This window comes from Monodelphis domestica, chromosome 3 (genome assembly GCF_027887165.1).
Source record: "Monodelphis domestica isolate mMonDom1 chromosome 3, mMonDom1.pri, whole genome shotgun sequence".
NCBI lineage: Eukaryota > Metazoa > Chordata > Mammalia > Didelphimorphia > Didelphidae > Monodelphis > Monodelphis domestica.
The window spans coordinates 61,365,694-61,377,076 of NC_077229.1; the positions used below are offsets into that span (position 1 = coordinate 61,365,694).

At 46.7% G+C, this 11,383-nt stretch overlaps 1 protein-coding gene across 2 annotated transcripts; it reads left to right on the top strand.

The window, feature by feature from the left end:
* Nucleotides 1-2,927: 2,927 nt before the first annotated feature.
* On the top strand, nucleotides 2,928-8,878 carry LOC100027335 (ectoderm-neural cortex protein 1-like). Of its 2 annotated transcripts, none has more exons than XM_001377619.4 (4): nucleotides 2,928-3,146; nucleotides 4,208-4,304; nucleotides 4,984-6,798; nucleotides 7,834-8,878. In XM_001377619.4, exon 3 carries the CDS (start codon nucleotides 4,997-4,999, stop codon nucleotides 6,764-6,766), a length of 1,770 nt encoding a protein of 589 aa, XP_001377656.1. In that variant the 5' UTR covers nucleotides 2,928-3,146; nucleotides 4,208-4,304; nucleotides 4,984-4,996; the 3' UTR covers nucleotides 6,767-6,798; nucleotides 7,834-8,878. The 2 variants fall into 2 exon arrangements, with proteins under 2 accessions (XP_001377656.1, XP_056677969.1); XM_056821991.1 differs by lacking the exon at nucleotides 2,928-3,146 and adding an exon at nucleotides 3,257-3,379.
* Nucleotides 8,879-11,383: the final 2,505 nt, after the last annotated feature.

Consider the following 11,383-nt stretch of genomic DNA (forward strand, 5'->3'; position numbering starts at 1 on the left):
TGGAGGACCAGATAAAGGGTGAGGGAGAATATTGATAAGAGTTAGAGGGACAGAAGGATAAAGGTATAGGGAGACAAGAGGACAGAGGGATGAGGTAGAGAAAGTACAGGAAGATGAGGAGAGAAAAGAAGACAGGAAATTAAAAAAGAGGATGGGGCAAAGATGAATTAATGCAATAAAACAACATTATATTCATTAAGTATGTCAGGCACTAACCTGGTACTATTGATACAGAGAAAGTTTCTGATCTTGTTTTAGCAGAAGGATGAGGGGGATGAAAAGAGAGGTTGAGAAGAAAGGGAAGAAAATATTCAGGGGGGTGCCTTGAAGCATGCTCCTGTAAAAATGGAGACTTGAATCCAGGACTTCAATCCCCAGAAGTCCTTGCTCCACTTCCCCAGAATGGTTTGTAATATCATTGAATTCTAACCTTGGCCGAGATCGAGATGGGGTATTTAAACTGATTGGAAAGGCTTCTGGGCCTCTCTTTTTTCTTTCCTGTTTCCGCTTGCAAGCAGATGGGTCTTTCATGATGTAGGTGAGATTGTCTAGGCCTCTCTCTGGCCTAGACACGTGCTTTTCTTACTTGTGTTTTCTTGAATATTATGGTTGAGACTGAAAAAAATCTAAATTTAAATGGTCGCCAAGGGAAATTCCAAATAATAAAATACCCAAGTCAGCTGCCAAATTTTTATGGTATTTTAATTACAACAGGAGGAAGAAAATATTAGGGGGGAAGAGAGAGAGAGAGAGAGAGAGAGAGAGAGAGAGAGAGAGAGAGAGAGAGAGAGAGAGAGAGAGAGAGAGAGAAGGAAAAAGGGAGAGAAGGAAAGAGGGAGAGAAGGAAAGCGTTAAGGCCTTGGAGAGCCAAAGCAGGGAAAGAGATCAGTCCTTATCACTCACGAGACCAGTCTGAAGGAAAACAGTCTGCGGGGCTCCTCCAACCTCAGGCTCCAGGATCCAACTGACTCTAGCCCTCCTCATAGGAAGTCCTGAGAACTCTAGAGGCTGTTCTCTACCTCACTTCCTGCGTCTCACATGTGCCAATGCTGGCTCAAGCTTGACTTAGGATCTCCCAGAGGTCTGTCCTTTTTTTGCACATGTCTGTTGAAGGCCATATTCTCAAATAATTAAATCTTGAGTTTGCTGCAGCCCTTCCTAATCTTGCTACAAGGAATAGGGTGGAGAATGTAGTTTCCAAGACCTGATTCTGTTATTCCAAGTATCTCTATTGTTATTGATCAGGAAATAGCTAAATCTTCTAAAGAATGGTCTGAATAGGATAGAGTAGTTTTGAAATTCACAATACCCCTGAGGCCTGAGGAAGACTAGTCTATCCATGGGTCTTATAAACATACCAGCTATGAAATTACAATAGTTAGAGATAAGGGGAAATAGGAGAGATAGAGAGAGAGACAACAAAACCAATGTTTTGCTGGGCATATTGACAAGAGCCAATTAGGGGGCAGTCCCCTTTTGGCATAAGAGTGTACATTCAAAATAAATGTTCAATCATCCTTCTGTTCAATCAACCACATCCCAACATTCATTCTTGATCTTGATGTAATGTAGGTTTTCTGGCATCTTTCTGCAACAGTCATTCTCTGGATTTAGGAGTTAGGAAGCTTCTTCTCTGAAGATCTTTCTTGAACAAAAATTTAATCTTGGATTTTATGAAAATACAAGGCTAGGTGGTTGGTGTCAGGAAGGCCCAAGTTCAAATGCTGCCTCAGATTCTTAATAGCAGTGTGATCCTGGGTAAATGACTAAATTTCTCTTAACCTCAGTTTCCCCATCTATAAAAAGTACCTACCTCATAGATTAGTGGAAAGGATCTAATAAAAAATGTAAAGTGTTTTGCATACCTTAAATGCTAATTAATTACTAAGATAGTTGATTCTGATCTTAGAAGATCTGGTAACCTTGACCAAGTCACTTATTCTCTCTAATCCTCCTCAGTTTCCTGGTTTATATAGTAGGAGATTGGACCCTATGACATTTAAGTTTCTTTTTGCTCTAATTTTGGAGTTTTAATGATTAATTCCCCTTTCTTTCTTCCATTTATCTAGCTTTGTAAATTTCCCCCTCTTTATTTTTTCTCTCAATGAAATTCTACTTTTTAATTCTCCTGTTCCTTAATGGTGGAGCCTTCCTTCTGAGACTACTTCCAGTGCATCCTGTCTACAGTTTGTTTATACATAGCTGTTTGCATGTTATCTCCTCTGTTAAGAGTTTGAGCTCCTTGAGGTCAGGGACTGTATTTTGCCTTTTTGTGTATCCCCATTCACAAAGCAGTGGCTCAATAAATGCTGGTTAACTTCATCTTCAACTTCTAAGGTTTTTTTCTTTCTTCATTTTCTCTGCATCTTTTTCCTCAAAAAAAAATTTTTTTTTCATTCTACTCGTTTATTCTCTTCCTTTTCTATTTCTAGGCTTTTATTCCTTGTTTTGTGGCCTTTATGCTTACTTATTCCTTCTTTAGACGATTAAAGCGTTCTGCTGTGCCTACTTTGGGTTCCTCTAAACAAGCGGGGTTAGGTGGGGCGAGGTCACAAAGACGAGTTAGAATCCTGCCTCAGACCCATTGTGGCTATGCTCTATCTTCTAGAGTTAATGAGACGTAAAGCTTTGAGAACCTCAAAGCGCTACAAACGCTATTATCATTATTATTATTATATCTGGGATTCTATGCCCTAAATCAAACCCAGCTTTGGACACTACAACCTGCGTGGCTTTGGGCAAGTTAAATGCCTCAGTGAGCCCGTTTCTCCCACAGATTCCCAAGCCCCTCCCACCTTCAACCAGGGATTCCAAGACACAAAGGCCGCCCCAGCGCTGCCGAGATCTCGTGAGCTTCGGCGGGAGGATCTAGAACCAATAGGCGCGCTAGCTTCTGAATATCTGCGCCGTGATTGGTTTAATTAGTACCTGGTTGATGATGTCATGGGCAGCATCTCCGAGCCGCTGGCTGCCTGTGATTTTGGCCGACTTGGATCGGGGCGCATGGAGGACTCCCGCTGCCATTGGTCCCCATCGCGGCGGGGCGGGGCTGCTTCGGAGGAGGCGCGGTCGGGCTGGGATGGGAGAGTAGGAATCATCTGGGAATCAACGTCCTGAGGAAAACTTCGGGGCCAACGCGGAGCTTGGTGAGTGATAGGCCTGGGAGCAGGGGAAGGGAAGGCTCGGCCTAGGCTGGGGCAGGCCACGTGGTAGGGAGCCCCAGGAGGGGAGGCGTGGAACTGAAGGGGCTTGTGGGGGAGGGGAGACTAATGGTGTTGCTGAGGGCCTGCGGAGGGAGGGGAAAGGAAAGAAAGATGGGGAGGGGCAATGGGTTCCGGAGGCTGTAGGGTCTTTTCAGACACCGGGACTCTGACCAGAGGTATTTGAGGAGGTTGGAGGAGGGGCTAGCAGGACGTAGGGCTGATGATCGGGGGAGGGGGGGTGTCCAGAGGCTATGTGGGAGGGAGTGATCGGAGGGATATCCGAGAGTCTGGGAGGTGTCTTGTATGAAGGGGATCTGGGAGAGTCTAGTAGGAGAGATGGCAGAGGGTCTGGGAGGTGTCTAGTTGGAAGGAGTTCTGGGGGGCGGTCTAGCAGAAGGGGTGGCCGGAGGTCTATGTCGGGGAGCGGCCAGAGGGGTGGTGAAGAGGTTGGGGGGGGTCTGACAAGAGGATCTTTGGAGGTCTAGCAGGAGGGGGCTGAGGATATGTGTGGGGGATTAGAGGAATGTCTGAGAGTCTGGGGTGGGGTGTCTAGTAGGAAGGGGGTCTGGGGTGGCGTCTAGCAGTCTGTGTGTATATGTGTGGGCCGAGGAGGATCTTTGGGAGCATCTGGAAGGAGGGGTGACTGAGGAGCTCTAGTCAGGGGTATTTGACAGACTGGTTGGGGGGAAATGGCTAGGAGGAGGCAAGGTTTCTGGGTCTGCATCTGTATGAGGGTGCTGAGGAGAAGGAAGGGTGACCGTGAGTGGGGGGGGGAATTGTTAGTCTGGGGCCCCTCCTGGCCATCACTTTTCTGGCTGGAAAAGGAGAGAACCCAGCTGAGCATGGGGACTTGTCTAGGAGGCTTATCTAGCTGCAGGAGGCCCCTAAGGCAGTGCAGGATGCAGAGCTGGCTTGAGGAGGACAATGTGTGTGTGGGGGGTAATGGGTGGTAGGAAAATATAACTTGAGTCCTGGGTTGAAATCTAACCTCAGACATTTCCTAGGTATGTGATCCTGGGCAAGTCACTTAGTGCCCATTGCCTAGTGCCTACTGCTCTTCTGCCTGGGAACCAATAGACAGTATTGATTTTAAGACAGAAGGTAAGGATTATTTAAATTCTTTTTTAAAGTTTAACTTGGAAACCCTGTTCTGCTTACCTAGCTTTTCATTCTGTGGGGCTGGTGGGGTTTGGTTTCCTGTCCTTTGAAGTCAAGGGAAGGGCAGGGCTTCTACTTCAAAGATTGTGTCTCCTGAAAAGGGAGTTAATTATTACCTGAAGCCCGACTGAACCCACCTTTTCTGACTGTGCTTTCTGTGTTTAACTTCCCTTATCTTTTTGTTCCTGGGATTTGGCCCCAGAGTGGGGATTAGTCATCCATCTCCTGCCTGAGGCCAGGTAGATGAAATACCCTTGTTGGCTTTCTCATAGGGCCTACAGAAAACCAGGCCTTCCTCTGTTATTTAGTACGTTCCTCTGTCTGGAGGAAAACCATTTTTATGTTTTGTAATTGGAAGGTTTCTTTGAGATCAGAGGTGGTTTGATGTAGTAGAGATAACAGTAAACTTGGAGTCTGGAGACCTGGGATTGCATCCTTCCTCAAAGAGCTGTGGACCTAGGGCAACTTTCCTCTTTTCAAAGGAGATAGTACCAGCACGTATGTCCCAGGATTGTTACGAGAATCAAATGAATTTAGGAAGGCCTTCTACAAGTCTTAAAGCAGTAGACAGATGTTATCCGTTATTGCCTACTTTGGGGGCCTAACTCTTGTTTTCTTTTAGAGCACAGGAGACAATGTCAGTCAGCAGCCACGAGACCAGGAAGTCTCGATCCAGCTCTGGCTCCATGAACATACAGATTTTTCACAAGCCAGGCCATGCAGACAGCCTCCTGACCCATCTGAACTTGCTTCGACAAAAGTGTCTTTTCACCGATGTGGTGCTGAAGGCGGGGAGTGGTGTTTTCCACTGTCACCGAGCTGTGCTGGCTTCTTGTAGCTACTACTTTGAGGCCATGTTTGGAGGGGGCCTGAAAGAGAGCCGAGAGGGCCTCGTAGACTTCGGCGACAGACTGCATCCGGAGGTATTGGAATTGTTGCTTGACTATGCCTACTCAGCGAGGGTGCTAATCAATGAAGAGAATGCAGAGTCTCTCCTGGAGGCGGGAGACATGCTGCAGTTTCATGACATCCGGGATGCCGCTGCAGCCTTCTTGGAAAAAAATCTGCATCCAGCCAACTGTCTCAATATGCTGGCCCTGTCTGATGCCTTTAATTGTGAGAGGCTGTTTGAGCTGTCCTGGAGGATGGCCTTAGCTAACTTTGCTTCTTTGTACAAGTCTGAAGATTTCCTCAAACTCCCCAAAGTGAGGCTGTTAGAGCTTGTGCAGAGTGAAGACCTGGAGGTGGAGGAGGAAAGCCTGGTATATGAGGCAGTTGTTGGCTGGATCAAACACGACCTAACTGCCCGGCACGATGACTTACCAGAGCTTTTGCGCTCTGTTCGCCTGGCACTCCTGCCTGAGGCTTATCTCAAAACTCAAGTAGCTCAAGAAGAGGTCGTAACAAGCCACAAACTTGGTGGGGAGATCGTGGCAGATGCCGTGCGCTGTAAGATGAGGCTCCTGCAGAATGATGGGCTGGTGACGGGGTTCTGTGCTCGGCCCAGGAAGGTCAGCCAGGCTCTCCTGCTCCTTGGGGGCCAGACGTTCATGTGTGACAAGATTTATACCATCGACCAGACCACCAACGACATCATCCCTAGGACGGATATTCCAAGCCCCCGGAAAGAATGTAGTGCCTGTGCCATTGGCTCTAAAGTCTATGTCACTGGAGGCCGGGGTTCTGAAAACAGTGCCTCCAAGGATGTGTGGGTCTATGACACCCTTCATGATGAATGGGCCAAAGCTGCCCCGATGCTAGTGGCCAGGTTTGGCCACGGCTCTGCTGAGCTGGCTCATTCTCTCTATGTAGTTGGGGGCCACACAGCTGTGAGTGGTTCCTTTCCAGCTTCCCCTTCTGTGTCACTTAAACAGGTAGAACATTATGACCCTCAGACTAACAAGTGGACTTTGGTGGCCCCACTCCGGGAAGGGGTCAGCAATGCTGCTGTGGTTGGGGCAAAGAAGAAGCTTTTTGTTTTTGGTGGTACCAGTGTGAACCAGATCCATCTACCCAAAGTGCAGTGCTTTGATCCCTGTCAGAACCGCTGGACAGCACCTACCACCTGTCCCCAAGCTTGGAGATACACCGCAGCTGCCGTGCTGGGCAGCCAAGTGATTGTGATTGGGGGGGACACGGAGTTCTCAGCCAGTTCTGCCTACCGCTTCCACAGTGACACCTTCCAGTGGTCTAAGTTTGGGGATGTGACGGCCAGAAGGATTAGCTGCCGAGCAGTCACCTGTGGAAATAGACTCTTTGTAGTGGGGGGCTACTGTGGAACTCAGCGCTGCAAAACTCTTGATTGTTACGACCCTACCTCAGATACCTGGAGCAGCATTACAACCGTCCCTTATTCTCTAATCCCCACGGCATTTGTCAGCACCTGGAAATACCTGTCTGTTTGAAGATCTCTCCTGCAGGAGAGGGAATGAAGAAGGTAAAAACCCATGTTTCCTAGTGAAGCCTTGGCTAGAGCCTCCCTCTTGTCCCCCTGTCTCCCGCAGGTTTGACTAAGATGGTGACGTGGGCCCTTCCTACAGCCACTCTTCCACTATATTGCTGCTTTCTCAATTCCTGCGGTAGTTTTGCTTTCAGTTATGTTTCTTGAACTATATTTAGATCTCCTTAGCTCTGGATTTTTGAAGTGTGGTTTGTGATGAAATGCCATCAGTAACTCACACTACATAGCTGGCTTCTTCTAAAACAAATGTATCGTATCCAATTGCAGGGTTCATTATCGGTACGTTGGGGCAGGCAGACTGGTTCAGTAATACCTCAAGGCTCAAAGAGTGAAAAGTAATGTGAGTGGGTTGAGAATTCTGAATGGAGGCAAAGCCTTGGGTGGGAGCAGTGAAAATGGAAGTGGCCACACTGCTTATCAGAGCTTGTCCGGTTCCCATGTGGCCCCACGATGGCTTTTCTGGGATGTGCCTCTCGTGCTGTCCGGGGCATTTTATGGCCTTTTCACAGCTTGAGTGCTTTGCTTACATTCATCGAAACCTTTGAAGTGCTTCTTAGTCATGTCCCAGACAGAACCTTTAACTTCTTAATGAGCCACGAATTACATTATAGAAACTGCTTCCAGGATGATGGCTGTAGACGAGAACCCGATTTTCTCAGGGCCAAGGGCAGTTAGCTTTCATTTTCCTTTGAAAAACATGGAAGCTTTTTTTCTGTCCTATAACTAAACCTGGGAAAGGAAAGGACCTTGCCAGGCATTTTCTGTAATATCTCATGTGGCACCCATCTCAGTGTTGTGCACCTAGCAGATACTTTTTGAATTGAAAGCATTTGTCTATATGTACTAAAAGGAGAGCCCGCTTCTCTAGCCTTGTGATTCTAATTGGGATCTGTTCGACATATAGGTTCTCTGCCTCTTGTAATGTTGGTCCCTTCTCTCTCCTGCTTCTTCTATAACCTCCCTTCCCTCTGTAGCAGTTAACTACATGATGCCTTCCTTTACTCTCAACAGGTGGCCTGGGCATCTGCTACCATTTTCTTGCTAGAGGATCCTCTTCAGCAGCCACGTGTCACCTGCTCCTAGAATGTTCCGTTGGCCCCAGAATCCTGCCTTGCAGTTGGAAAGGTGGCATCTGTTGTGTATGTGGTTCTGGGAACACAAGAAGAAAGTGGGCTTGCCACCTAATGAGTGAAGCCTTTGACTTCTGTTGGTTATGTAGAATTGGGACAGATGCAATGAGTCCAGTTGGCTGGTGAATAGAATTGGCTAAGGGAAGAAGGGCCTAGAGACTACAGTGCAAGACCCTCGTTGCAGGGAGCGCAGTAGTCATTGTCATTGATTGTCTGCTCTTACTAAGGATAAGGTGTGACAATAGAGAAAAGCAGGGACACTGACTTTTGAACCAACTCACCAGCACCTCCCTATTCCCAAGGACGGCGATAGCCCCACTGATGTCCCCGATGCACTCTGGGGCCTGCTTTGCCAGATGTGACATATCTTTGTCCATGATGGTGGCTTTGGGACCGGGAAGAATGTTAACCAGTGTCAACCCTTCTGGTGGATATGGCGAATGACCCTGCTTGGATCCAAAATGAAATGACATCTGACTTCAAGTGACTTGAAAATGCCCTAGAGGGAGCTCCCCAAGAGATCCAGAGTGGAAGTATCTCTGTAGAGTCTGTGTGTAGCTTTCCAGGATCAGGCATTTGAAGAAGACTCCTTTTGGGGGTACTATAAGACTTAATTGCTGTAGCCATCCCTTACTTTAAAAAAAAAGTCTTTGGGGACATTTCCTGTCTTGTTTATTCCTTACTTTGACTTTGATATTTTCCTAACTATGAAGTTTTTTTCTGTATTATTCTTATTATTCTTTATTAACTTTTAATTATTAATTAACTGCTTCATTTATTTAAAAATGATTAATGGCATCTGTTTTAAAACATGTTTTAGCCCAACTGTGGATAAGCTTTGATTTTTGTAAATTGAGTCCAGAGTAACTTAATAAAACAGTCATGAGAGAAGAGAGGGCAGTCACTTCTCTTTGATGTGCCCTTCATTCTGGCTGTCTTTCTGCAACCCAAGATTAGGAAAATAAGAGATTTCAGTTGGGCTTTTAGGCCACATCACAACTGCATGGGACACAGCCCCCCCTGAACTGATCTAGGGGCTGCTGCTGCAGGGACAGTGCTTCTTAGAAAGGCAACTTTCTAAGAATCAGAGGCTCTAAGCAGGAATTCTCTGAGGTTTAATCATAATATTCTAGGGCTTCCATACTTTTCTCCTCTCCAGAGTTGCAGAGACAAGAAAATAGGTATTGACTCACCCACGATCATTCAGCAAGCCTGGTCAGGCTGGCACCAGAGCTGACCCCTACTCATTCAAAACTGTTTAGACCTAATGAAGTCAGGCCAAGCATTTCAAAATGTGGGGTTGAGGGCCCGTGTCCGTGTTGATGAACTATTCAAGACTTTTAGAGCCGGAACGTGTCTCAAAGATGGAGCCTCATCTCGTTTTATAAATGGGCAGACAGGGTTTTGGCCCAGAGCTGGTGAGTTTGTACCTTGGCTTGGATCTCTGCCCTCCTGTCAGCAGTAACCCACGTGCACACGATACCAATTTAGAAACTTGGTGTGCTTCAGATAACAAGACCACTCCTGGGAAAGGAGAGCAAATGAGAGAATTTGCCATATTCAGAATTCTACTCTCAGCAACTGCAGTGGCATATAGCGAATGAGACCTGGGCCCGGTTTGAATGTCACCTCAAACACTTCATAGCTGTGAATCCCTGGGACAATCGTATAAGGCTCAGGCCTTAGTTTTCACACCTGTAAAAGTAGGAATCATCTTAGCACCCAGCACACAGGGTTGTGAAGCATCGAGTGAGAATGTATGGAACAGGTGCTTTGTAACCTCGATGTGTGTGTTGCAGAAATACAAGCATTTATTAAAGGAGAAAGAATGATGCTGAACGTGGTACCTCTTTCATTCTAGAATTTAGGCTCCCCCCAAGAGCCAATAAGCACCTGGATTTTGAGTGGAGGCTCTTTAGAGCAGAGCAGCTTGGCCTGGGCAGAACCAGTTCACAAAGGTGCCTGCTCTGTGCTGAAGGCAGGGGGCCCACCTACTGCCCGGGGGTGGGTGGGTGGGGGGAAGGGGAAGAAGGTGTTCCTAGGTGACTGACTCTCCCTTAGCCATCAGCTGACATTTACACATTCAGGTTCTATCATGTGCACTTTACAGAGGAGGGAGGTGGGGCTCTAGAGTTGCGGTTTAGCGTTATAAACTCCATGAAGGCAGGAACTAGGTTTTAACCAAACCTCACATCTCTAACAGGACAGCACTCCACAGAGCTGGACATGTCCCAAATAATTTGCAGAGCCAGCTCCCAAACACCCTGCCCTTCTGACTGGGGTTCTTTCCAGGGCACCATAGGCTGCTCCCCTAAATAAACAGATAATGTGGTGGGGCGAAGAGGCTGGGGCTTCTGGAACTGCTTTTTGGTAGTTTCTGAAAGTTTCCAGAAACACCAGTGTTCAGTAGACAGATTGCTCCCATTCTGATTCTCTGCTTGGTCCCAGGCCTGCAACAAATCATCTCCCCCAGCTCTCTCTGGCTCACACAAACGTCTGGCATTTGGCTCGAGCACTTTGATGAATGCTCCATCCCTCAAAGGACTCTTAGGGCTCTCTCCCTGATGAAGGTCCAGTTCTTGCCGATAATAAGGATGTTGAGGTTGCTTTAACTCTTCCCACCTGACAGGAACGTTACCTACTAACACATCTGTCCAGTCGTCCAGGAATACCTTCCTTCCTTCCCCCTTTTATGCCTAGTCCCATCCTTTCCTTCTTCATGAGGTCCTTACTGAGACAAACAACCAGACCCTTTCTCATTTCCAGAGCCCCGTGCATCAGAAATCCATTCCCCACCCCTGTTCTGAAGTGTTATGCTGGCTTCGGTACAAACATTTCAATTATTAGCTCCCCATCCCCCAAGACATTCCTTTCATTTTAGCTGCAAATATCCAGCATTGTCATCTACTTTATTATGTGCTTGTATTTATGTATCACATTCCTCTAGTTGAGGGCAGGGACTATAATACCCCATTTTTGTCTTCACCAATGCCAAGAGGCTTAGGGCATTAGAAAGAATGCTAGATTGAAAAATCATGACTTTGGTTCAAGTTCTGCCTTTCAAATCATGCAATGAGGGCCGGATCTCATTTCTTGATCAGTAAAATGGGAACAATGTACAAATACCTACTCTACTGAGCTGCTATTTGGACCACAATGAAGGTCAAGCAGTTGGTAAACCAAAAATGTCATCTTTTATTATCATATCACTGTAGGTGCTTCATCCATTTTTATTGAATTTCACCAAATCCAAGAGAAAATCTTCCTATCCAAGTGGTATAAGGTGGGGAGACCATTAGAAAACTAGCCCAAATCAGGCTTGAGCATTGTAGTGGCCCCCATGGAATATCCTAAGGCTCAGAGACTTCCAGTGCATCACACTGGGAAAACAAAGCCTCTTTGAAGGGTTCGTGGAAGGACGTGGATTCAAA